The sequence below is a fragment of the Haliaeetus albicilla genome, chromosome 8 (assembly GCF_947461875.1).
Source record: "Haliaeetus albicilla chromosome 8, bHalAlb1.1, whole genome shotgun sequence".
Lineage (NCBI taxonomy): Eukaryota > Metazoa > Chordata > Aves > Accipitriformes > Accipitridae > Haliaeetus > Haliaeetus albicilla.
In genome coordinates this window covers 42,640,929-42,666,379 of record NC_091490.1, presented here as the reverse complement: position 1 = coordinate 42,666,379, position 25,451 = coordinate 42,640,929, and the positions used below count along the sequence as shown (strand labels likewise).

The 25,451-nt window shown below is 55.7% G+C and overlaps 4 protein-coding genes across 7 annotated transcripts; 2 read left to right on the top strand and 2 right to left on the bottom strand.

Annotated features, from left to right (window-relative positions):
- Positions 1–956: 956 nt before the first annotated feature.
- ARRDC2 (arrestin domain containing 2) lies at positions 957–12,340 on the bottom strand. Of its 2 annotated transcripts, none has more exons than XM_069790371.1 (8): positions 11,846–12,340; positions 4,740–4,806; positions 4,437–4,584; positions 3,994–4,096; positions 3,441–3,697; positions 2,930–3,089; positions 2,492–2,643; positions 957–2,401 (listed from the first exon to the last, which is right to left on the bottom strand). In XM_069790371.1, the coding sequence occupies exons 1-8, from the start codon at positions 12,108–12,110 to the stop codon at positions 2,348–2,350; spliced, it is 1,206 nt and encodes a 401-aa protein (XP_069646472.1). In that variant the 5' UTR covers positions 12,111–12,340; the 3' UTR covers positions 957–2,347. The 2 variants fall into 2 exon arrangements, with proteins under 2 accessions (XP_069646472.1, XP_069646471.1); XM_069790370.1 differs by lacking the exon at positions 11,846–12,340 and adding an exon at positions 6,246–6,569.
- Positions 12,341–12,537: 197 nt separating this feature from the next.
- Positions 12,538–18,439, bottom strand: SAXO5 (stabilizer of axonemal microtubules 5). Its single transcript, XM_069790369.1, is given in 9 exon segments — positions 12,538–12,670; positions 13,870–14,039; positions 14,587–14,675; positions 15,630–15,831; positions 16,031–16,149; positions 16,498–16,613; positions 16,705–16,799; positions 16,985–17,088; positions 17,616–18,439. Coding segments are annotated over 9 exon segments (1,497 nt in total). The 5' UTR covers positions 18,151–18,439; the 3' UTR covers positions 12,538–12,603.
- Positions 18,134–22,621, top strand: PEX11G (peroxisomal biogenesis factor 11 gamma). Of its 3 annotated transcripts, none has more exons than XM_069790368.1 (6): positions 18,269–18,355; positions 18,434–18,622; positions 18,708–18,886; positions 19,086–19,136; positions 19,260–19,403; positions 22,491–22,621. In XM_069790368.1, coding segments are annotated over exons 1-6 (630 nt in total). In that variant the 5' UTR covers positions 18,269–18,289; the 3' UTR covers positions 22,492–22,621. The 3 variants fall into 3 exon arrangements, with proteins under 3 accessions (XP_069646467.1, XP_069646469.1, XP_069646468.1); XM_069790367.1 differs by lacking the exon at positions 22,491–22,621 and adding an exon at positions 19,673–20,387; XM_069790366.1 differs by lacking the exon at positions 22,491–22,621 and having other exon boundaries at positions 18,134–18,355; positions 19,260–20,387.
- On the top strand, positions 22,506–25,451 carry LOC104322838 (ectoderm-neural cortex protein 1-like). The gene is made up of 2 exons (XM_069790365.1): positions 22,506–24,302; positions 25,279–25,451. The coding sequence occupies exon 1, from the start codon at positions 22,506–22,508 to the stop codon at positions 24,273–24,275; it is 1,770 nt and encodes a 589-aa protein (XP_069646466.1). The 3' UTR covers positions 24,276–24,302; positions 25,279–25,451.

Genomic DNA, 25,451 nt, shown 5'->3' with positions numbered 1-25,451 from the left:
AATTCACTGCGAGGCCGGTTAATCCTCTTCCGAGGAAGATTACTCAGTGTGGCTGGGGATGCCAAAGAAAAATCAGATTTGAATAAAGGTTGCACGAGCACTGGGTTCTTGCAGGCAAACGCGGGGACGAGTTATCTCGCTGGGCTGCGGCCAAGCGCCTGGCCCACCACAGAAGCACGTGCTCCAACAGAGCCGCAGCGCTGAGCAGCTCAGCAAACAACAACAAAAAAAAAGAGCAGGGGGGAGGGAAAAAAAAAAAAATCACATTCCAGTGGCAATATTTTTAAACAGCACAGTCTGTGGAAGACATAACTTAAGCCCTGACTCAAGCCTTGCTTTGCCCGTGCCAAGATTTGCTGTGCTCAGCAGAGATGTGGAGCACAGAAATGCTGTTAAAAACCCAAATCCCAACCTAAGGAAGCAGGTGAAGGAGCCTCCCTGCTCTTCCTGCACGGCAGCAGCCGTTCGCAGCCGGCACAGCGTGAGGCTGATCCCAACCCTTCTTGAGAATGACCAAGCCACTGCGGGAGCGTCCCGGTTCCCGGTTGGACCTGCCGGGTCCCTGCCAGGCATGTCTGTCCTCCGATAGCCCAGACACAAATAGGAAGCGAGCGTGGAAAAATACAACAGGATCGCTTGCAGCCCTGCTAAATCGGTGATGGGAAAAGGGCCAAACCTGTACGGAGGTGGAGGAGCCAGAGGCACGGCATGGAGCACTGCTCCCGGCACTCACTGGGGGAGCCTGACATCCAGGCAGGGCAGCAGGGCTCCGAGCACAGGGGATCAATCCAGTTAATCCCAGTGTAGAGTGAGATCTGGGCACAGGGTGGAGCTGGGTGCCCGCAGGGCGATGAAGCGAGGGGAGGGATCACTCCTGCTCGCCAGCCACATGAGCTGCATGGCTCCAGGCAATGGGAAGGAGAAAGAGAGCAACAGAAAAATATCCAAGCAACATCTGGGTTTAAAGAATTTATTTCAAACAAAAATTCCCCAACAAGAAGTCGTACAAAAAGAATAGAGACAAGAGTGGTCATTATAAAAGTGTTCACAGATACAAAAAAAAAAAATCATCTGAGCAATCCCCAGCGAGCAGAGCGCGGCCCCAGCACAGAGGCTAAGGCACGCTTGGCTTTGGTTGTGCGTGGGGAAGCGAGCAGCCTCGCAGGCAGGATTGTCTCAGTGAGGGAATGCAAAGGTCCTCAGCACCCAAACTCTGCTCAGGTCATGCCGGAGTGAGCGGGGTCAGCTCCTGGCACCTATGCTCGAGCGGTCCTTGCTACAACACCCGGCTCACCGGTTCCCACACTGGTGGGCACAGGTTGCTGCTGTGTCCTCACCGCGCCAGGGCCACCGACCCCTCTCCGGGCACAGGATCAAGCCTGTCCTGAGCAGGACTTTTGGCCCTGAAGGACTCATTTCAGCTCCACATCTCCCATCAGCTTTTGTGGCTGCCACCAGTCTCGGACTGGGCTTCCTTCTCATCTCCTTGGCCACCAGGGAGATGCCAGAGCCACACAGCTCCAGCACCCCCGTGGTGGTACGACCGCAGTCTGGGGGTCAGTTCCAGCCCCGTCACGGGGGAGGCATCAGCACGTTGTGCAGGTTTGGTGCTGACACACAGGAACCAGCCCTTCTGTTCTTGGTAAATGGCACCAAAACGCTGCCACAGATGGTAAATTCATCCCCCAAGTCCTCTGCCCTGGTAACAGCCCATGGAAGCCTTTACGGTTTTGGTAGACTAGCTCAAACCATTCTCCCTGCAGGCATCACCAGGCTCATGGCAAAGATTATCAGCAGCGGACAAAGTCTCTGCTTCATCTGGCCAGAAAAGGCCTTTTGCTTTGTTAGGGAACCGCAATCCTGGTGAGCTACTGCAGAAGAAGGGCTGCACCTGCATCACCACAGGACTCGAATCTGAGCAACATTAAAATATTTGCTAGTAATCCTGAGAAAAACCTCCAAGCTCCTGTTTTCCATGACAGGAGTTGCCAGAGCACGGCCACTGCAGGCAAGGGGAGAGCAAATATCCCTGCTTTGAACCCCCAAATCCTGGGGCAGTTATTAACCCTCCGCATCCTGCCCAACTATACACGGAGCCACTCCACGCCGCGGGGTCTCACACGTTCTCCTACCACGCACGAGTCCACAACACCACGCTTGATGTCGGTCCGTGGGACAGTCATGACAAGAGGAGTTGAGGGCAGTGAGCGGGGCTGGGGTCTCAGCGCTGCAGGAGCTCCGGTCTCACGGCCACCGCATACCCATTTCCAGACCGAAGTGCTGCAAGCGTGCAAGCTTTTCATCCCAAGGGATCGCCACGCTGTCAACAGCATCCGATGCGCTTCTCTCAACAGGTCATGCAGCGCGGACGGATGTTGTCTGAAGGGGGGTTTGGATCAATCTGCAAAACCAAGTTGAGAGTCAAAAACCTCGGCAGCGGGTACATCCCAGCCCCCTCCACCAGCCCTCCCAGCCCAGGGGGATTTGTTACCTCCGAATACAGCGGAGGTGGTCGGAAACGAAACTCCTGGATGTAGGCGAAGAAGGGACCTTCCAGGATGCCCCCAAGTTCGCTGCGGCACGGCGGAGCCAGGCTCTGCTCGGCCTCCGGGCTGGATACTACTGCCGAGTATTCAGGGGGAGCTGAAGAGAGGAGAGAACCATCAGGGAATAGGAAACACTCTCCATTAATGGGAGGCATGCAGGTAAAAGGGCTTCAAATCCACTCTTTTCCCAAACCCTCCCAGTTCCCTGGGAAAGGAACCCAGGAGATGCAGCACCCCAACCAAAAAATTAAGTAAAAAAGCAAAAGCTGGTCCTGGAGCAAGAGGCACGGTTGAGAACTTGCTCTGCCCCTCGCTCTCCAGAGCGGGTTGACCAGGGGGGTTTGCAGCACCGAGACAGATCCCGAGGAGAGGGAGACGCTCACCCTCCGGCTGCTCCGGGATGGTGCTCAGCCAGTCCAGGTTGACACTGTACTGGCTACTGACGCTGGATGTGCGGCTCCCGAACGGATGCAGCGGGATCGTTCCGATGACGAGCGGCAGTTCAAGGAGCAGCTTGGATGTCCCAGGAATATCCACACAAACCTGCAGAGACAAGAGACAGCAGGGAAGCTTAGCTGTTGGTGTTCTCCCAGTCTGGAGGGACAGATATCTCCCCAGAGCACTGGCTCGAGCTGGCCAAGAGGGAATTCTTGCAGCAGGCTGCAAAGGGAGATGCAAATGCTCCTGCACGAGCCCATGTGCTGTGCATGAGGGGCAACGGGGAGAGCATGCAACAGGGTAATGGGGAGAACCCAAGACCTCATACAAATCACCAGCCCCCAAATCTATTTCTGCACCGGCCCAAAGTGGGCACAATGAGCATGGTTCTGGTGAGAAGGGGAAGGCTCAATGCTGAGCGGAGCCGCCTGCAATGCTCCCCGCGAGGTCCCTCACCTTCAGGGAGTATTCCACCTGGATGATGCGGCACTGGAGGATGGACGGACCCACCGGTGGGATCTTCAGCGCCCGCCCGTGCCACACTTCCCGCTTCCCTGCTGCAATGGAGTCACCGACGATGCTGGTCACCACCGACTTCTTCTGCTTCTTGGTGCCTCGAGCGATGAAGGTCTGAGTCTGGATGATGGCCGCCTTGGGCACCACTGCTCGGCTTGTGCAGTTGTCGATCTCGGCAAAGATAGGGATGACCTCACCTACCAAAACAGATGCACACGTTGGAGGAAGGGAGATGGAGCTGGGTCCTGCCTCAAGGAATTCCTGCATAGGATCACCAAGAGTTGGTCACACTATCTGGCACTGTAGGCACAAGGTTTAATCTAGCAGAAGCCTGTCCCGAGGAGGCTGCCCACATCAGGTGCACACACTGAAGCTCTCTGACTGATTTCGTGCCAAAAGTCAAGAGCCTGGCTCACGGTGACCCCAAAGCCCCTCCCGCTGGGGTCTACCCCAGGGCCCGCAGAGGTTCAAGGGCACCAGCACATCGTCTCACCGGGGGTGTAGCCTTTTCGGTCAATCTTGGCAGTCACAGAAACCTGGCCACGATTGCAGTACCAGGCACGAGCAAGTTTCTCCTTAGCACCTGCCTGGGGAGCCTGGAGAAAGGGAAATATTTAAGCTATTTAGTAAGAAAGGATGAAACTCAAAGCAACCACCTCCCTGGTGCTGAGAACCTGCCGGGGAGCATCAGCAACTTCTTAGGTATCTGATGCAAGACACTGTTGCAATGCCTTAAAGTTTCCAAGAACTAAGAGACTGCAGATGGCCTCTACCCAGTTCAGGTAATGCTGGAGGGAACAAGTTACAGGGGGGCTAATATTCCCTCTGGATATCAGGCCAGCATTGTAATGCCAGAGGGGAGCCAGACACCTTCCCCGTGGGCTTCCTGGGAAGTTTTGGATGCCACAGCCCCAAGAGGGAGCAGGGGGAGCTCACCAGCAGCGCAGGCGTGTTGATGTCGATGGGTTCAATCACAGTGAACTCCTTCTTCACTTTCTTCACTGTTGACCAGGGTCTGTGCAGTTTGGCTTTCACCCAGTAGCGGATGCTGCCGTGCTTTCCCTCGAAGGAGGTAGCCAGGGTCCTGTGTGTAAGCAACGAGCAATTTAGAATGGCTTTGCTGAAAGAATCTCATTTCTGAGGTGCCCTGTCCCCCCTCCCAGGACCTGTGTCACGCACCAAGTGGCTCCTCACCCCCTTCGCATTAAGGCAACAACACCAACAAAAAAGTCAACTTACTCGGGGAGCTGGAAGGTGAAGGGGAACTCGTGCCTTCCTGCCTGCAGGACGGTGACCTCACCATTGTCTGTGGGCAAAACAGATTTAAGACTATTATCTCTCTCCTGCAGAACTTCCTCCCTCGGCAAATCAGTGGCGGAGACGTACAGTATGCAGCAAAAGAACAGCACAACGGCACAGGAATATTTCTGCCAGGGTTTAACTGCAGCAGCACTACCACAGCTGTGACATGAGAGCCGGGCATGTCCTGTGGGTGCCGGGCACTGTCTGCTTTCCACGTGTCTCCAGGCACGCACAACGCAGGGGCACGTCCTCGGAGAGTTGGGCAGCTTCCCCAGGTGGGCTCACTTCATCCTGCAGCCAGCCTGCACTGTGGCTTCGGAGCGAGAGCCCAGAAGTGCCCGGCCAAGCCAGGAGCAGCTCGGGGGGCGGGGGGGGGGCTGCTAGCCAAGCCCCTTGTGCCCCCCAAGGTTTGCACCCCCATCCTGCCTGCATTGCACAGAGCAACTGGGGTTGGAAGGGACCTCTGGGGACCAGCCAGTCCAACCCCCCCACCCCGGCTCAAAGCAAGCTCCTGAACCTCCACAGGAGTTTTCCAACGTCGCTTCCCTGCCGGAGAGCACCCACAGCAAAAGGGGGAGTCTTGTGTGAAGCCAGTCCCTAACTGGGGTGCCCTGCAGAGCAGCAGGCTCTGGCTGCACACCCCAGGACCCCGGGGTACACTCAGCATTTGAGGCATCTGCAGAGGACCCATGCACCCTGTCCCCAGAGCGCCCAGACCCTAAGGCTCCCCACGCACCCAGATTTCAGCTGGTCGGGGTGTCGTGCACCCAGCAGCCGGGGTGTCCCAAGGGACCCAGATTTCAGCTGGCTGGGGTGTCCCAAGGCACCCAGATTTTAGCTGGCTGGGGTGTCCCAAGGCACCCAGCAGCCGGGGTGTCCCAAGGCACCCAGATTTTAGCTGGCTGGGGTGTCGTGCACCCAGCAGCCGGGGTGTCCCAAGGCACCCAGATTTTAGCTGGCTGGGGCGTCGTGCACCCAGTAGCCGGGGTGTCCCAAGGCACCCAGATTTTAGCTGGCTGGGGCGTCGTGCACCCAGCAGCCGGGGTGTCCCAAGGCACCCAGATTTCAGCTGGCTGGGGTGTCATGCACCCAGCAGCCGGGGTGTCCCAAGGCACCCAGATTTTAGCTGGCTGGGGCGTTGTGCACCCAGCAGCCGGGGTGTCCCAAGGCACCCAGATTTTAGCTGGCTGGGGTGTCGTGCACCCAGCAGCCGGGGTGTCCCAAGGCACCCAGATTTTAGCTGGTTGGGGTGTCATGCACCCAGCAGCCGGGGTGTCCCAAGGCACCCAGATTTCAGCCGGCTGGGGTGTCTGGAGCACCCAGCAGCACCCCAGGCTGCCCCACACCCCCCCGTTATTTCAGCCCGCGGGGGTCTCCGGTGCACCCCCGCTCTCGGAGCCGACCGGCACAGGGGAGCACCCCGCGGGTGGGTGTCTGCCGTACCTGGGGGTGCCAGCAACGTGTCGCGGTGGCTGAGAAACTCCACCTGGTCGCTGTAGCTCTGCGTGTAAGCGGTGCTGGAACCGGCGCTGCGAGACTCGGTCCAGTGAACGCGGGCGGCGCCCATCGCCCGTAGCCTCAGGGCTCCCAGCCGCGCCGCCGCCGCCAGTTCCAGCACCACGCGGCCCGAGACCGCTTGCCCGGGGCTAAAAGCCACCGGGTCGTCCCCTTCCGTCGCCTCCAGGACGATGAAGAACCGTTTAAGGCGGTCGAAGATCATGGCGAGCAGCCTTTCTTTTTTTCCTCCCTACCGCCGCCGCCCACCGCCGCCGCGCTTTAAGTCCCCGGCGCGCCCCGGGGGCGGCCCCGCCGGGGCGGGACGGGCCGGGCCGGGGCGGCCCCGCCGGGGCCCTGCAAAACAAGGCAGAGAGCATGTGCGGGCCGGCTCCGCCTCTTCCCGGCCCCGGGGGCTGCGGGCGTGGGCTCCCGGGGCGGCTGGGGGGCGTGGGGGGTGCTCCAGAGGGGGACCGGGCACGGCGGGGGTCCAGTCCCAGCGTGGGTCCCGTCCCAGCGAGGGTCCCGTCCCAGCACGGGTCCCATGCCAGTGTGAGTCCTGTCCCACCGTGGGTCCAGTCCCACCGTGGGTCCCGTCCCACCATGGGTCCCGTCCCACTGTGGGTCCCATCCCACTGTGGGTCCTGTCCCACTGTGGGTCCCGTCCCAGCATGGGTCCCGTCCCAGCGTGGGTCCCGTCCCACTGTGGGTCCTGTCCCACTGTGGGTCCTGTCCCACTGTGGGTCCCGTCCCAGCGGGGGTTCCATCCCAGCGTGGGTCCCGTCCCAGCACGGGTCCCATGCCAGTGTGAGTCCTGTCCCACCGTGGGTCCCGTCCCACCGTGGGTCCAGTCCCACCATGGGTCCCGTCCCACTGTGGGTCCCATCCCACTGTGGGTCCTGTCCCACTGTGGGTCCTGTCCCACTGTGGGTCCCGTCCCAGCGGGGGTTCCATCCCAGCGTGGGTCCCGTCCCAGCACGGGTCCCATGCCAGTGTGAGTCCCGTCCCACCGTGGGTCCAGTCCCACCATGGGTCCTGTCCCAGCATGAGTCCCATGCCAGCGTGGGTCCCATCCCAGCATGGGTCCCATCCCACTGTGGGTCCAGTCCCAGCATGGATTCAGTCCCACCATGGGTCCCGTCCCACCGTGGATCCCACGCCAGCATGGGTCCCATCCCAGTATAGGTCCCATCCCACCGTGGGTCCAGTCCCAGCATGGATCCAGTCCCACCGTGGATCCCATGCCAGTGTGTGTCCCATCCCAGCCTGTGTCCCATCCCAGCATGGATCCCATGCTAGCATGGGTCCCATCCCAGTGCAGGTCCCCAGCTCCTCCAGCTGCCCCGCGACCCTGATGCCGCCACCAAGACATCCCAAGGGGCGTCAGCCCATGGGAAGGTGGTCTGGGAGCGGGACGGTTCACAGGGCTGAGCACTTCCAGCCCTGCCCTGGATAACCCCCTGTCTGCTGCAGTGTTGCTTGGTGCCCCCCCAAAACCCCCTCCAGCTCCCATCCTGCAGTCCCATCCCATCTACAGCCTCGGCACCGGCCAGAGAATCCTCATTCCCAGGGTCACAGCCAGCGGCTGTGCCAGGGGGATTTCTCTCTCGGAGCAGCAGCCCCTTTGGTTTCAGTTCCCGCAGGCGAGGGCCGAGGGCCGCATGCGGATCCACGTCCTTCCTTTCCCAAGAGCCGTTCCCAGGGGTCGGAACAGGCTGCAACTGGATCTGGGCTCCTCGCGCGGCACGGCCAGGCCAACTGGCGACGAAGGGAAAACTGGTCTGGGACATCGCTTCGCTTATTTCTAAGAAATCAAGAACTGGCTCCCATTCAGCTTGTGCAATTACAGAGTGAGCAATACATCTTCCCTGCGCTTTTTAACTAGGCGAGCGCTGGTTTTCTACCAGCTCGTACTGGGGTTTGTGTGATGCTGCTCCAAAACCCAGCGACAAATTACACCTGCATAGGCAGGCACGGCATGGGGACTTGCTCTGTCGGCAGCATCTGCTGCTGCCGGTGCTCAGCCGGGGTAAAAGCATGAAAACTGGGAACTGGTGATTCTCAGGGCGGACATCACCATTAGCAGCGCCCTGAGAAGTTGTAAAAAGGAGGAGAAAGGGGTCTATGCCCCCCCCAAAGGGTTAATCAGCTTTAGAAACTTCCACTTTAGTCATGATTGTCACATTTGCAGAGCACCAGAGCTCTCCACCCCGGGCATGGGCTGGGGATAAGACAAAACAGGCATTAAAAATGTTACTCAGCATTTGGCCACCAAAGTTTTGAGGATTTTTGAGTTGCTCCCAGCCATGCTGGGCAGGACCTGCTGTGCTGAATTGGGTTGATCTCAGCCACTGAAAATGAGCTGGGCTGAAGCCTTGCAAAGCTTTAGCTGTCTCCAAAGCCTAACTGGAATTGTCTCTCTCCCTCCCCAAGGGAAGGGGACCGTGTTTTATTTTATGTGCACGGCCATTTGCTGCCACGAGAAAACATGAATCATACCAAACGCTGTAAAGGGAGCCCAACAGCAACGGGAGAGGGAAAGAAGGAAGAAAGGCACATCACAGCATGAGTTAACGGGTGACGCCAGCTCTGGGAAGGTGCCTGGTGTCCCCGTTGCGATGCACCGTGACATTAGGGGTGGTGGGGCTCTCGAGACGGGTGGGAGCCTCGGCCGGCCCAAGGCAGCTCCATCCTGTGCATGGCACCTTCCTCCTCCCGCTTTTCGGCACACAGCCCTCAGCCCGTGACTCAGCCTTCGCCCACGGGATGAGAATCTCTGCAAACCTCCCTCCCAGCGTCAGCCGCACGAGATGTCCGCTACTACCCCTCGTTGCTTCCACGCGGGGTGCGAAGCCCCTCTCTCACCTCTTTGGGACCCCAGCGTCGGGAGAGGGTCTCTCCCCTCTCCTGGGATCTCCAGGTGCAGGGGCTGTGGGACCACAGCCAAGGGTTTTCCATTCAGCAATGCTCCTGGGTGCCCAAATCCAACTAAAACCCAGGCCAGGCTCGGTGGAGGGAAGATCTCCAACTCTTCAGCCCCACCTAGAGTCTGGCCAGGCTTAAGCCGGTCCCAACAGGAGCTGACACCCCTGCCCGGCTCCAAAGGGGCTTCTCCATCCCTCACCTGCTGCTGGGACCCGGTGGCTTCTCCCCACTGACCCTGGAGCCACACAAGGGTCCCTGGGAAGCCAGAGAGAGGGGGATGCAGGAGGTAAAAAGGCAAGTCACCAGCTCTACCCTGACCCAATACGGGGACAAGATGGGACAACGCAGAGCCTTGCACAAGCACACACTCCCGGCTTGAGGAATAAACTCCGTCCCTGCCGGATTTGCGAGTGTTGCGTATGTAGGAGGATTAAGGTACTGATCAAGGGCTACCCCACAACAGAACAAGAGCCCTGGTGTGCTCTTAGCCCAAGTGCCATAACTCTCCTGGATGTCTCCAGGAAAATAAAACGGCTTGCTTTGCCTCTCAGCGGGGCAGGACCTACACCTCTGGGAAGTGCTGCAGGACCCCCGGACAGAAGGGATCACTGCACAAAAAGCATTTATGTTTCCTAGGGCTCTCTCTCCAGGGTCTTCCTTGCCTTGCCTTTGCCCATTAAACCCCTAGCTTTTCCTCTCTTCCTGCTCCCTATCTAAGATGATTACACAATATACATTTAATGGCCCTGCCACGCAGTCTGAACATCTTTCTTTAACCCTTTTTCTTGTCCCACGGCGCAGCAACCCAGTGCCAGCGCTTACCACCCTGCCAGGAAACTGCAGATAAACTCACAGCTCAGGGGAGAGCAGAAGGGAGGGCTCTTATCTCTGCCTAGATTCCCTCCTCTGCACTGCCTTGTTACCATGACAAAACCTGCATTTTTTAAACACCACGCAGACACAGTTGATCTCATCGAGAAGCAACAAGAAGGGAGCAGTCACAGGGACCTTCCGATGATGGCACGTTTTCAGCAGCTTCTCGCCAGCTGACATCAGGAAGGTCCTCATGCTGCCATTGGGGACGGTGGGGCAAAGCAGGACCCAGCGGGATCCGAAGGAAGCAATTTTGGCTGTGGAACAGCGCTTCTCCGCAGCCCACAGCCTTCACTCCCTTAAAACGCTCCTGCGATCACGTGCCCGTGTCCCTCTCACAAAGCAGAAAAGGAATCCGCGTATCGACAGAGACAATAAAACCCCAGCCCACAAGTTCTGGCGAGGCTCTCTGCTCCCCAAGGAGCCCAGTTCAACTCGCCCCGTGCTGTAGGCAAGGGCCAGAAACCATCAGCTCCAAGCTACAGGAGTGCAGGGAGCACTGGCAAGGCCGAGCAGCTCGTGCAATTCCTCCAGCCCCTGGCCAAGCGCCCTTCTCCAGATGGCTCCAGGGGCTTTTATCATACACAATCCCAGCAGCGAAATCCAAACATGCTCGCAGCAGCTTGTGGCTTCCCTACAGACATTCACTGCGGGGATAATGGGGAATAAAACTCACCCTGTAACCTTATAGCTAATGCGGACACCATCCAACCACTGCAGTGACCAAATGCTCAGGACCTTCTCTGCTGGAGTTCAGGTCAAGGGCTTCTCCCATGTCCTTAATTGTAATCGGGGCACTTAGCACAGTTGCAGCTGCAAAGGGGCCATCCTTAGCCACAGAACGGAAGAGCCACTGCCAAAAGACAGAAACTCCAGAGTAATTCAGGTGTTTGGAGCAGATGACAAGGTACAGTCATCCAGAAATAGAAAATATGACCCCCCCCCAGTGCAGTCCAGAGACAAGAACATCTCCGGGAAGGCAGCTCATGTCCTCTTTCCAATCACTCCAGTTTCTTCCTGCAACCTCTACATTTGCCAGCTAGGGCTGGCACCACTTTCTGGGTTGCAGTTGGCCACTGACACAATTAAATGCCCTCAGCATGAGTGAAGTCCTACGGCCATTTCCAGTGCTGGGCGGCCCATAGCACCGTGTCACAGGCAATAACAAGGCCATCAGAAGCAGGGAAAAGGGAAACAAAAAAGCCACAGAGCCATGACTGTACAACTCATTGGAAGGGAGGTTAAAAGACATGCACTTTCATAAGAAAAGACAGAGTTAATGAGCAGATGGACAGCTGAGATGTCCCGTGTCCCTCGTCTCTGGATCATTTCATCCCAACCACACAAAGAATTCAAGTGGCTTGTCCTCTTGCAGTAGATCTAAGCAACCTGACAGCTGGGCATGCGGCCCCAGCATCAGGAAACCGAAAACAAATATTTGCTGAACTACTAAGTGCCCTTTCCACGCTTGTGAACAGACACTTCTATTTGCATTTCCCTGTGCAAACAGAACAAAAGCCACAACTCTTTTCGTGCTCACCAGCTCTGAGTTTGCAGGCAGCCTCCTAGAAACCAGCAGCAGAGAAACCCTCGGCAAAGGTGAGAAAGAGGGTGTCCAAGAGGGACAACCCTGCTTGGGTTGGCAAGCACCCATCAGGGCAGAGGTTCACCCGGAGGGGATGCCTGCAGCCCAAGGGGGTCCCAACCCAAGGCCCTGGAGCAGAGAACTACCCCCATACCTCCAGCCTTACCGGGGATGAGCTGGCAGCGGCGGTACAGGAAGGTCTGGTAGGCTGTGTAGTCATGGTAGACGGTGTTGAGCCCCACGCTGTGGCTCTCCAGCCAGTGCGTGACGGCGCGTCCGTGAGCGTACACCTCCAGCGCCCGTAGCCGCAGCGTGCCGCGTAGCTCCAGCTGCACCCGGCCATGCAGCAGCTCCCCGCTGCCGTAGACGCCCCACACTTGTCCGTCCTCCAGCTCCACCGCCAAGCTCCGTATGCGCCCCGGGAGCTGCATCGCTGCCGGCCCTGCTTATACGGCAGCTCCAGGAGGCTGGTCCCCACCTTGGGACAGGCAGCTGTGCAGCCCTCCAGGGAGGGGAGGAAAGAGCAAAGGCTACACCGAGATCCCCTAATTTATCCCTGCTCCTAACTGGCCCAACCCTGCAGGCCTAATCTTCCCCAGGTTTGGACCGAGACCCTGTTTTGCAGTGATGTTTTAGCGTTGACCTCATGCGCGAGGCCGATGCCGGGCCGAGGATGGGGCCGCGGAGGCAAGTGACGTGTTTTTAAACCGATCGAGAAATAACATGACTTCATCTTATCTCTGAGTCACAGACACTGTCTACGCGCAACTGGTACGTGCTGGTGGCTCCATCGGCAGGGAGGGGTGTCACGCACCACCAACCGTGCTGGCAGATTTCACATAGCTGGGGGAATCAAAGAAAGGCTGTTTGGCCTTCCCAGTTCAGGCATTCCTGGGGCATTGCTGGAAGGGGTGGGAGAGGAGCTCAGAAAGCAAAGACCCTTACCTCAAAAGCCAGTTGTACTTTCTGTATCTGAAGTCACATCAAAATCCACATGAAAAAGAAAGTAAGTAACCACAGGGTCCTCCCAGCAACAGCTCCCCAACCAGCTGGTTCCACCAAAAGGGTGATGTTCACCATTTATCCCCAGTGAACTCTGGCCGCTTCTGCAGTAGCACAGGTGGCAATGCCACTTCAGGGTCACATAAAAGTGATGAGGCAGACTGCTAGCAGATGCAAGTCCCTGTTACTACACCAAATGATGCAGCTGAGGTGTTTAAATCGAGGTGTTAGCAATGTACTGGCGTAAGATACTGATGTGAGGTGCCTGTGTGCTTTTGCAAGACTTGAGTATGCGGCTTCTTTGAAGTACGCGTGGAGAAAAGACTGTCCCTTTCCTGAGGGATGTAGAGTCAAATCCCAAGAGGAAAGCACAGGGGGATCGTGGACACAGCCACTGCTCACACACAAACTGCAGGACCTGGAAATGGTTTAGTAACCCCTGCTCAAATGCTTTGGTGCTGGCTCACAGCACACGTGAATCAAGCCCATCCGCATCAAAAGGCTGAGAAGAGCTTGTGAAGTGGCAGCTGTGACAAGGCAGCAGCTAACCCTGCTCACTCAGCCCCCCAAGGGAGGGGGCTGACCGGCCCACACCGATTCCTTTTTAAAATATCTATAGCCCAAACAGAGTTAGTGCAAACTCAGCATTCAGGAAACCCACGTGAGTTATCAACTCAACAAAAATACATGGCTCACCTCTAGGAAAACAGCCCACTCATCATAAGCTGGGGAGAGCTACCTCTCTGCCCAACTGTTCACTGACCTTTGGTTTCAGGCCTTGACACCAAAATCCAAACAGATAATGAGGGAATATTCCAGCCCACACACAGCCCTGACAGTGCCTCTCACTTTGCTTCTGATCTCTTGCCCTTTCTCTGAGCTTCTCCCTACCCCACCTGCTTCCTCCTGCCCCAGTGCCTGCCTAGAGGCACTCCGTGGGTCTCGCAATCCAGAGATATGTGTCACCCATGCCTTTGGGCTAATCTCCCAGTGTTTATTCTTGCTGTCACAACACCAGCTTGTGTCCTCATTCAGTTTGAGAAATAAACGTTCCCTGTAAACACACACACAGGCCAAGAGCAGGGCACCAGGATGGCTAACAGGTAACGCGACGTGTAGGCAGTCCGCAGTGCAGGAAGTTCTGGGCGGTCACTGAAGAAGGGAGAACATCATGGTGCGAAGAGCACCTTCCTCCGGGGACAGTATTCTCTCAGGGTCCCCAGGGGGACGCAGCTCACTTGGGAGCTTGCTTTTTGGATTTCTGCTGGGCCTCTGGACTTGGGCGTGAACTCATCTTTATGCTCAGTCCTGAAGAGGTCCTTTGCCCTCCAGGGTAGCCCCAGGTGTCAGTATTTGATCTGAGAAGAGAGAAAAGCTTTCAGCACATGGGGACGGGGCTGGGGAAGAGGCAGGTGATAACATGGAACCTGGCAGCCCCTTACATCTGAGCCCCCTGTTGCTACCTGAGGGGTCACCTCCCCGGGCAGCTGCAGTCTGTGCCTGCCTGCATCCTCTCTCTCTGGCAGATGCACAGCCTTCTCTGCTGGTGGTGCAAAGAGATGTTTACCCTGGATGGACGCCTCTAGCCATGCCAATTTTCCTCCTCTGACCCTCTGTGGGGGACCAGAATCACCTTCCCCCTCCCTCCAACGTTTCTTCACTTAGGGATTTGGTTGCCTGTCTTTCCTCTCCCTTCAAAGATTTTTCTCAGCTACGACTGCTCCCCACAGAGCATTTACTTGAGGCTGGAGGTAGACAAGATTTGATCCATGGCTGTCCCATCTCAAGTAGCTCAACAGCACACACCAAAACTCATGATGTTAATGGGGAGGCTATAGCTTTGCTTGGTATAATCCCACTTCCCCAGGCCCCCTCATGGTAAATCCAAGCCTATTAAGGCTGTACCTGCTGTAGCATGTCTTCAGAGAGTTGTTGTTTCTGCTGTCTGTGTGGGACCAGCATGGCCTGCATGGTTGTGACAGAACTTGCACCTGCTGACAGATGGAATTGAAATAAAAAGTAAATTCAACCCAGTAAATTAGGAAGCAATGTCAGAAAAGCTTTGCAGTTTGACTTGCAGTCACAGATCTGCATGCATTTCCATTAATGAGAGGAAAAGACAGGCTTTGCCATCAGCACTTTGCTGAAAACCTTTGCCCAGACAGAAACCAATTCTCAGGGTGAGGAGGTAAATGAAGAAATTCACATGGCAGTTACAGGAATATCACTCCATATGCTAGTTATGGAGCTGCTCCAGAAGTTTGGGGCCAAGGAAAAGATCAAATCAACTGTGATCTGTTCCACATTTAGTAAAACAAATGGCTTGAAAACAGATACACGGCATAAAGGGACCTCTCTCTTAGCTACAGAGTACTGGCCATCAGAAACAGGAGGTAATGTCAGAGAAGGATTTTCTTAATGCCTTCCCTGACCAGCTCTAACCACATCCCTTCCTGAGGTTGCAAAAGCAGAGCTTTTGATTGAAATCCTCTCCTTCCTCCCAAATACAAATGCAAAACAACTTCTAAAAATAAATGTAGCAAGGGAGAAAGATCAAGCCGCTTCTTCATGTCCCAGAAATCATTCATGTCACCTGAACATGCTAAATGTTGCTGTAGGATGGCAGTGAATGTCTGTGGCTGGCACGGGCATCAAAGTGGCTGGTAAGTGAGATGGGGAGGTGAAAGTGCCTGAGATTAGGAGCCACTGTGAGAACCAGCAGCAGCAGGCATGGGGCTGAGCATGGCTGTCCTGCCTGGCTTTAGGGTAACAGTCTCATTTTACTAAAGACATGATGCTGCACCAGTGCCTTCCTGCCATCTCCAGCCCAAGATGTCTGGGCTGCCTCCTCTTCCAGAACACCAGGCATCGCTGTCCCTTGCACAGAGCTAGGAGAACCTCAGCAGTCTTCATCTGTCACCACGACAGTCTGAGCAATGTGGCCTTACTGTGGTAGTTGAAGGGGATATGGCTCTTGCGGTGTCTCTTGCTGTCTGCCATCACCCTCTGGCTCTGGTGAGGTGGCTGATAGTCTGACTGCTGTGTTGTGCTGAAGAAATGGGAGTCTGAACGCTCATCTCCCAAGCAGACGTTGCTTCGATGTTTCTGAAGTAGCAAGTCAGGCTTCGGTGCGAAGTTCCACCTGTCAGTCTGGAGAACACAAGAGCTGCTTTAACAGAAACAGGCTGTAGCTGAGAAAGGCACCCTATTGCACATTACACCCTGCACAGCCCAGAGTGGGGAGGGGAGAAGGGGCAACAGCATTGTCTTTAGGTGCCAGAGTAGCGTACGTAAAAGAAGAGAGGGTCTCCACCAGAGAAACACCTGCACAGCAAAGCTGGGAACAGACCTCTGGGTAGGAGAGCTTTGTAGTAGTAGTTCTTGCCAACACTCGATTTCTCTCAGGGTCTTCATCACCTCTGGGGATGAATGAAGCATATTTGTTTGGACGGACAGTAGTTACAGGCTCTGGCAAAAGCAAGAGTGAAGGATGTCAGAGTACTCCAGTCTCTGAACAATTTATAGCTACAGCAGCTTTTCCTCATGCAATAGAGCACAGGAATGAATACAGCTCTTCAACCTGCCAGGGAAGTGGACTGAGGGTGAAATAGAGCCTCACAGTGACAACACTGATGCTGAGTACGTAAAAACTATAAAACATTAAAAATATAAAATTATATACATATTATATGAATGCATTATATCTTTATCTATAATTCTCTCACTAAAACCAAGTGACAAAACCTATGGTTCAGCTCATTATAAACCTCAGTAGTTGTCTGCACACATTGCCTCTGTGTCACAGACTTACCCTACCTAGACTGTGCACTGGGAAGAGCTCTGACGTCGAGGTGGAGAATCTGGTGCAACCATCCCCCAGCTGCAGGTTTGTGCGGTGGAGCTGGGAGGCAGCATGTTCCTTGTCATAGACTCTGCAAGATATCAGGTATGAGCTGCTTAACTAGCAACGTTCATCAGAAAGAGCAGTTCCTGGGGATGCCCACCAGGTTCTCCTGCTGATACCTGTGTGTCTTCTTCTCTGGGGCACGGTAGGCATGCTTCTGCTCACTCACAGATCCACTGCTTCTGGGATCCCCAAATTTAATAGGAGACATGCGCTGAAGGGAAGCCAAGAGAGCTACAGAACAGCCACTTAAAGCATAATCCCTTTGTTTCCCCTCTCTGTCTTTCCGTCCATCTGGTTTTCAGTGGCACAGATCCCACCCCTTTCAGGACAGAATTCAACATGGGGATGTGCTGCCCTTTAACTGTGTCTTGGTCCTCCCCAAAATCATGCTGTTACCTTTTCACTTGGCTTTGCAGGTGGACTCCATTCACCCTTAAACTGTGCTTGGTAAGAAGTGTAGTAATAGGACTGTCCATCCCCTTTAATAGTAGGAACACATCCTGCCAAACAGCCAGAAGGGGAAATTAAGGGCGTTATTTCTAAAAATGCTCTATTTACCCTTGTGAGGAAATATTAATGATATTGGAGCTGCAATCTCGAGGCAGCTGCTCTTTTAGCATTTTAGTACTACTGAATCTATTTCGTATAATGAAGTGGTAAAGCAATTGACACCAGCTTGCAGCAAGGTGAGCCGCAACACTGTGGAACGTGGATGTGGTCCATCAGAACCGATGCAGCTCTGGCATGAAAACTGCAGCATCTGAGGATGCAGCAAGTGTGGAAGACAGCTGGAAAGGCTGCGCAAGCAAAAGCTTGGCTGGCGAGCGGCTCTAGTTAGTGCTATTAACCTGTCTTATGAGCATCAGATTCATTTACTCAGCTATAAAAAGAGAAAGCAAAATAGCCAAATAGTCAGCATGACTCTGAGCCAAGCTACCGACTCCGCTGGGTGCCCAGGAAGCCTGCGCAGCACCGAGGACCGCGGGGAAGGTCTGTTGGGGACAGACCGGTCTGTAAAACAGCTCACCCCTATGCAAGTGCCATGGCCTGGCAGCGGGCTGGATCTCATGTGCCGGGTATGAGAAAGTATAGACGGATGGAGGGAGCTTTATTTTCTGTCTGTCTCCACAAGGAATGTTATCCTTCCATTTCTTGGCTGTGGGCAGGGGGGGTCTCTGAAGGGGGGTGTGGGGACAGGGGAAGCTCTCCCTCGTTGCTGAGGTGAGGACGCGGATACGGGGGTCTGCGTGCATGCGGACACGCGATTCTGGGGGAACAACTGGGGCCACCGGCTGCAGGGGCCTCTCTGGAAACGCCCGGCGAGTTTCCGAGCAGGTTTCCCCACCGTCACCCCGCGTCGGGCTCAGCACCCACCCGCTGCGGGGCGGCGGGGCTGGGGCCGGCCTGTAAACCCCCCAGAGTGGGGGGAACTGGCTATGAGAAAATGGCCGACGGCCGCTTCCCGGCGCCCGACGCTCAGCCCCCAACTGAATGTGGGATGCCTTCAGGAAGGGAAGGCCCGTGAGGGGCTCCAGGATCACCGGCACGGCGCCGGCCGCCATGGCCGAAGAGGCTGGAGGCCGCGGCCGGGCTTCGGTAACCACTAGGCCCCGTCGCCATGGCGACGGTTCCGCCACCTTCCCGGCGAACCCCGCGCCGGCTCCGACCGTGTGTGTGACGTCACATCCCGGAAGCGTTGCTATGGCGGCGGCCGCGCTCAACGGCCTAGTCGCCGTGTTGGAGACCTACCGCGGCCGCGACCGGGTGGTGAGTGACGGAGAGCGGCCCAGCGGGGCTCTGTCCTGCCGGTAACGGCGGGGCCTTCACCGGGCTCTGCCTCCGCAGGTCCGGGCTCTCTGTTATGGCTGTCAGCTGGCGGGCGGAGCGCTGGCCGGGCCTCAGGCCTCGCCATCCGGGCTGCCCGGGAGTCTCCTGGTCGTGTCGGCCCAGCTGAGCGCCTGCCGCACGGCCCTGCGCCTCTTCGACGATTTCGCCATGCTCAGCTACAGCTGTGGTTACGGGCTGGGCCCCAAGGTGAGCGTGGGGGCACAGGGTGCACCAGCAGCCTTCCCGGCTGTGCCGCAGGCGTCAAGGTGTGTCCCCGCCATGCTCCCCGCAGGACGAGGACGGCCTGGTGAGGGGGCTTTCGGTGCTCTGCAACTTGGCCAACCAACTCTACTACCCCTGTGAGCATGTTGCGTGGGCGGCCGATGCTGGCATCATCCGTGTCGGCTCTCAGAAGTGGTGGACTGTGAGCACAGCACTCTGGGCCTTCTCCCTGCTTCTGGGTGTCCTGCGGTAAGGCTGGCTGAGGTGCCGCAGTCTGCGGCGGGAAGGAGATGGACAGGGGATGAGCCGTGTTCCCTGTAATCAGGCTAAAATGAAGGACCCTCTCGGCTGCAGAGGGGTGCTCTTCCTCACAGACGCATTTAATGCTAGAGAAAAAAATCCCTCCCCTTTGATGCTGTAGGAGAAATAACTCTTGTCTTGTTTTCAGATCCCTGAGAATCTTGTTCCAGTTAAGAAGAAAGCTGAGGCAGCACAAGTGGTATGATTTCCCTCCTTGGCTATACAGCTAATTTAACCCAAATACATCTATTCTCATTTGTGAGCTATCACTAATTATTATTATATGATGGGCTATCACTAATATTACTTTTGCTTCCAACAGCACATCTTCGCCTCTGAGTCGAAAGGAAATGAAAGCCCAAGTGAAGGCTGAAGTTTTGAGCATCCTCACCGACATGGCAGATCTCTGCAACGCAATCCACTGGCTGCCTCCGGGATTTCTTTGGGCCGGACGCTTTCCTCCATGGTTAGTAGGTCTCCTGGGGACCATATCTTCCCTGATTGGTATCTACCAAGCATCTAGAGGAGGAAATTCTGAAGCTGTATAAACCATAATTAAGCTTCAGGAGCCCAATTTCTACATGGTAAAAATGCCTTTAGTGAGGCAGGGTGTATTTTAACTTGCTTGGGTGTTGACAACTGTAATTTCACGCATCCTGTAACTGGGATTATAGTCAAGGTGTCTATTACAGCGAGGATTGTTTACGGTTAACACTTTTTATTATTCTTCATCAGAGAAATCTTTCAGGCGAATCCTCTGAAAATCAAGAAATCTTCTAGGACTGGTAAAATAGAGGGGAAAAAAGTCACTTCTATCTTTCCTTCCTCTGTCCCAAAAGATAAATGCAACCCTCCAGTCTTTGCTGTCACTTAAAAGAGCACAAAGTCAGCGTTAAGTGGAGAAATGGCCACAGTTCTGTCACACAAAACTGCTAAGGGATGGATCCAGTGAGTTCGAGCTCTGGGCTCAGCGCTTGGTGCCTCCTCTGAACCAGGGAGGTGACCCGTATCGTGGAAGTTTCTCCGTCAGAGAGATGTTGGTGTTTGAGCCGAGCAGATCCCCCAAGCGCAAACAGGAGCAAGCGGTTATTTGGTTTGTGACGGTTGTGTTTCTTTAGAGATGAGAGGGGAAAGAAGTAGCAGCTGTAAGCAGTGCCTTGCAAAGCTTTTTGTAGTCTGTGTTGCTCATTTAAGGAGAAATACTGGAAGTTGAGACTTGTGGCGTAAAGGAGAAGCAGCACTGAGCCTCCAGCTGTGCCTTTACGGAACGCCACCGGGTGGAGCTCTTCCACCAGGCTCTGGGCAGCAGCCAACGGACTTGTTTTTTTAAAAAAAAAAACCAGCACATTTATTAATCACTTTTCAAAGGACCAGTCGAACCAATGCCAAGATGAGTTTTACAGTTATATTTCTAGGTGGTGCCAGTAATAAATGAGACGAACGCTTCAAAGGTGGCCTTGAGTGATCAGTCCTTCTGATAACAGGGCAAATGTTCTTTATCTGGTTCTAGAAAGCTCCAAACAGTGCCTGGGTGACAGAAAACGTTTGTGCTGCGTTAGCTGCAGCTCCCCATCTGTTACCAGCCTTCCTTCTCCTGAAATAATTCAGAGCACCTGACTAACTGTCACAAAAATGCATCTTTTGAAAACAGTTCTGCTTAGTCTGCGCTGTGCCCGTGCTCCCTGTAACGCAGTACGGCGCACACCATGTTTCCAGGAGATTTGACCTCTTTGTTTTTTTGTTGTTATTGTTGTTTTTGGCACGGACGCAGGAAACTATCTCCTGCCTCTGCTCAAAGAGCAGAGCGAGGTCTTGATATGCTTTATCCTTTGCCCTGTCCTTGCTGTTTTTCTGGACCTTCACCCCGTGAAGTGTCCCAGAGGACGCCTTCCCGACTCTGCTCAGAATTTGGTGTCAGATTTACAGGTTTTGGTACAACTCGGAGTGTGGGCAGGCATTATCTGGAAGAGACTCTCTTTTTTCCTCTAGTCACGCCGCAGGTCTTGTGCCCAAAGAGGCAGAACACCCGGGTCCTGCTGCTTGGGAACAGCTGTAGCTACTGCCCAGTCCTGTCACCCGCTGCGGTGGCTCCTGCTGCAATTTAGTGGTTTTTTAGTAAGAAATCGGATTCCATCTCTTTGTATTCTTAACCCCGTGAAACCATTCCTTCAGAACACGCTCTCCTGCTTAGCGTGGGACAAGGTGTAGCTATAGCGATTTAAGAAAAGCCCAAATACGCACACCTCCAATGCCAAAGCTCTAAACCATGCTTTTTATTTTAACGTAGAGAAAGGACACTGTAAACTGGCCTAAGTGTGTTTGCTTCATCTGCTTCCTTGTTGGGTGATTTTAAATCGCAGCCAGTGAAGTGCAGGACAAACTGAAATGTGCAAAACCTGGTAATTCAGAAATTTGTATTTTTCTGTGGAGTGCTTTTGGTCCCCACTGACACATAATATTTAAGCACCTATGGTGGCTGCTGCTGACTGTCCCGGGCAGCACGCTCTCTTTTTTAACACAAACCCTTGTGTGGGCAGACCCCATCCTCCCAAAACCTGCTGCTTTTTTTTGTGTGTCTTTTTTTTCCTTTTTTTTTTCTGCTGCGGCCATCAGCCCAACTCAGCTCCTGCATTGCCCCGTGCAAGAAAACATTTGCTGAGCAGGGATGGTTTGTTCCGGCCGTGACCTCCCTTTGTCAGCAGCCCGTTAGCAGATGAGCTGCTGATTCCAGCCCAGAGCTCCTGATTTTATGGCCCCTTTGTGGCCGGGGGGGGACGGGACACCCACATACAACTCCACGACCAAAGCTGCAGGCGGCCTTTATGGGCATCACGGCTGCCCTACCGTCCCCTTTTTCGGCTGCTGACTCCTGCCTAAGCATTGCTGCAGGAGGGAGCGATGAGAGCTGCTCTTGCTGGCGGGGGGAGCAGCGCTGCGAGGCGGGGAAATGGAGCTGGGGGCGGGGGGGGGATACGGACACGTTGCCGGCGGGCAGGAAAGGGTTAAAGCTCGGCGCATGCGCACGCCCCCACCTCGGTTTCCATTCACAAAAGAGCGAGGGGAGGGCGTTGAAGTCGCTGATTGGTTGTTGCGCCGCGCCCGTCGGGGGGAAGGGGGCGGAGCTGACGGTGGGGCGGCCACGCGGCGGCGGCGGCGGCGGCGGGGAGCGGTGGGTGAGTGAGTGCGGGACCGGAGAGAGGTGCGGGATGGCGGGGAAGGGTGGGCACCGGTAGCACCGGGGAGCGCATATCTCCCACTCGGTACTTCGCAGGGCCCGGCCGAGCCGTACCCTGCACCGGCGTTCGGTACCGGATCGCCCGGTGCTCCGCTTCGGTCTGCGCTAGGCGAGTACCGCCGCTGCGGGACGCCCCTCCGAGGTCCCCCTTACCGGTCGGGGACCGTACACCCGTCGCTGGCTTCTCTCTGCGGTCGCCGTCCCGCTGCAGCCCTCCGGCGCGACCCCAGCTGCACCCTCCCCCCCCCCCGCCGGTCCCGGTTCCCGGTGACCGCGCTCCCGGCCTTTCCCTGCTGACTCTCCGGTTTTTCCTTGCAGAGCAGCCTCACCACCATGTCCGTCAGCAGCCACGAGAACCGGAAATCCCGCTCGAGCTCCGGCTCCATGAACATCCACCTTTTCCACAAACCGGGCCACGCCGACAGCCTCCTCACCCACCTCAACCTGCTCCGCAAGCGGCACCTCTTCACCGACGTGGTCCTGCGAGCGGGGAACCAGGCTTTCCACTGCCACCGGGCCGTCCTGGCCTCCTGCAGCCGTTACTTCGACGCTATGTTCAGCGGGGGCCTGAAGGAGAGCAGAGATGCCGAAGTCAACTTCCACGATTCCCTCCACCCCGAGGTGCTGGAGCTGCTGCTGGATTACGCCTACTCGGCCCGGGTGCTGATTAACGAGGAGAACGCAGAGTCCTTGCTGGAGGCTGGGGACATGTTGCAGTTTCAGGATATTCGGGATGCTTCGGCCGACTTTCTGGAGAAGAATCTTTACCCCGGGAACTGCTTGAACATGCTGCTGCTGTCCGACGCCCACTGCTGCGAGCGGCTGCTGGAGCTGTCCTGGAGGATGGCGTTGGCCAACTTCACCTCGCTCTGCAAGACCGAAGACTTCCTCCGCCTGCCCAAAGACAAGCTGCTGGAGCTGGTGGAGAGCGAAGAGCTGGAAGTAGAGGATGAGACGCTGGTCTACGAAGCTGTTATAGGTTGGATCCGGTACGATTTGCCCCGACGCCATGAAGTTCTGCCAGAGTTGCTGCGCTCCGTCCGCCTGGCCCTTCTGCCCGAGTCCTACCTGCGGAAGCAAGTGGCCTGCGAGAAGCTGGTGACCAGCCACAAGCTGGGGGAGGAGATCGTGGCTGACGCTGTACGATGCAAAATGAAGATCCTGCAAAACGACGGCCTGGTGACAGGGTGCTGTGCCCGACCCCGCAAGGTCAGCCAGGCCCTGCTGCTGCTCGGCGGCCAGACCTTCATGTGCGACAAGATTTATATGCTGGATCATAAAACCAGCGAGATCATTCCTCGTGCAGACATCCCAAGCCCTCGTAAAGAGTGCAGCGCCTGTGCCATCGGGTGCAAAGTGTACATCACCGGCGGCAAAGGCTCCGAGAACGGCGCTTCCAAAGACGTCTGGGTTTACGACACCCTCCACGACGAGTGGGCAAAAGCTGCTCCCATGCTGGTGGCGCGGTTTGGCCACGGCTCCGCTGAGCTGGACCACTGTCTGTATGTGGTGGGGGGTCACACGGCAGTGAGCGGCGCCTTCCCGGCCTCTCCCTCCGTCTCTCTCAAGCAAGTCGAACACTACGACCCGCAGCTGGACAAATGGTCCTTAGTGGCCCCTCTCCGAGAAGGCGTAAGCAACGCCGCCGTGGTGGGAGCCAAGATGAAGCTGTTTGTTTTCGGTGGCACCAGCGCCAACCAGGAGAAGCTGCCCAAGGTGCAGTGCTTCGATCCCTGCCAGAACCGCTGGACGGTGCCCGCCAGCTGCCCCCAGCCCTGGCGGTACACGGCCGCTGCCGTGGTGGGCAGCCACATCATTGTCATCGGGGGGGACACGGAGTTCTCTGCCAGCTCCGCTTACCGCTTCCACAGTGATACCTACCAGTGGTCCAAATTTGGGGACGTCACCGCTAAGCGCATCAGCTGCCGTGCTGTTACGTCGGGCAACAGACTGTACGTGGTGGGGGGCTACTGCGGGGCTCAGCGCTGCAAAACGCTGGACTGTTACGACCCATCATCTGACACCTGGAGCAGCATCACGACAGTGCCTTATTCCCTCATCCCCACTGCCTTCGTCAGCACCTGGAAGTACCTGTCTGCCTGAGCCGCGGTGTGGCGAAGAACCTGGAAGGTAAAAAGTTGCGGATCAAGCCAGAACTCCTCTATATAGCTTTGCACTGCACAGGGGTTAAACCCCGAGGGGTGGATGCACGTGGATCGGGACTGGAGTTGTCCTAGAGAACAGCCTTGTGTGAGCGACAGCTCCAGAAACGTGCTTCCAGGCTGGTAGTTTGGGATCTAAAACCCTGCAGGAGAGAGAACATCTCTTTAGGTGCTGAAATGCTGCGGGGAGAAGATTAGTATAAATAACGAGACACTTAACCTGGCATCCTAGCCCTTCCACTGAGTCTTGGCCTATGCAAAGATTTTGGGGAATGCTCTCTGCGAGGAGGATTGGGTGTCGTCCCGGGTACAGAAAGCTCGTGGAGTTGAGCGTTATGTTAACAGGCAGTCTGTCTGCAGGAGCTGGGATAGACCGTGCGGTGCCATGGGGGACTGGCTGCTGCTTTTAGCACAGCCTCCTCCTCCTGGTGCCACGGTTAATCTGCTAGTGGCACCCAAATGTCTTGTGGGATGCGAGGGCTGTGAGCTGGTGCCAGAACAAGATTATAGCTGGGATTTAGTCCCAGAATGGTTGGTAATTGCATTTGTAAGACAAGCCCCGTCTACATATAAACACAAGGTTTCTCCGCTTCTAATTATTCTCTGGTGTCCCTTTCAAGCCATTTCTTTCCTGCTACACAGTGATTAACTTTTCAAAAATTTTCAACTGGAATTAAACCTTTCTAAAGGCTCTGGGCAGAAAAGATGCCAGTGAATCACAGATCCCTGCAGGCTTTTTCTTTTCCCCTTGCAAGAGATGTACTACCCAAATGAAGTTGTTTAATGTAATAAAATATCCTGCGATACCTATAGAAAATTCCTGGATGTAGAGGGAAATATGCAGCAGTCACTCCACGATAACAGCGTTTGAGGTTTTTGAGGCTTGGGGAGTGTTCTCGGGTTTGCTGCACACTGGTTTCACAATACTTTTTTCTGCACTGCAGGCCTCACACCTGATTTTGCCAGTGTCTCACTTCACTGAGGATCCAGACAGAAGACACGGGCAGTAGGAACGCCTCCTCCTACCTAGCAAGTCTGTGAACTGGATGCCAGCCCTTGCGTGGATCTCATTTAGCATCAGCAGGGCTCACGGCAACACAGCTTTGGCTTTGAACCG

Bases quoted from the DNA above. Each gene is read 5' to 3' on its own strand.
- LOC104322838 (XM_069790365.1), top strand. From the start codon at position 22,506: ATGTCCGTCAGCAGCCACGAGAACCGGAAATCCCGCTCGAGCTCCGGC.
- ARRDC2 (XM_069790370.1), bottom strand. From the start codon at position 6,522: ATGATCTTCGACCGCCTTAAACGGTTCTTCATCGTCCTGGAGGCGACG. The intron at 4,807-6,245 runs GTACGGCAGACA...TTTTGCCCACAG, and splicing joins CACGTTGCTGGCACCCCCAG to ACAATGGTGAGGTCACCGTC. The intron at 4,097-4,436 runs GTGAGCTCCCCC...CCCTTTCTCCAG, and splicing joins TCAACACGCCTGCGCTGCTG to GCTCCCCAGGCAGGTGCTAA.
- PEX11G (XM_069790366.1), top strand. From the start codon at position 18,149: ATGGCCGAAGAGGCTGGAGGCCGCGGCCGGGCTTCGGTAACCACTAGG. The intron at 18,356-18,433 runs GTGAGTGACGGA...CTGCCTCCGCAG, and splicing joins ACCGCGGCCGCGACCGGGTG to GTCCGGGCTCTCTGTTATGG. The intron at 19,137-19,259 runs GTATGATTTCCC...TGCTTCCAACAG, and splicing joins AAGCTGAGGCAGCACAAGTG to CACATCTTCGCCTCTGAGTC.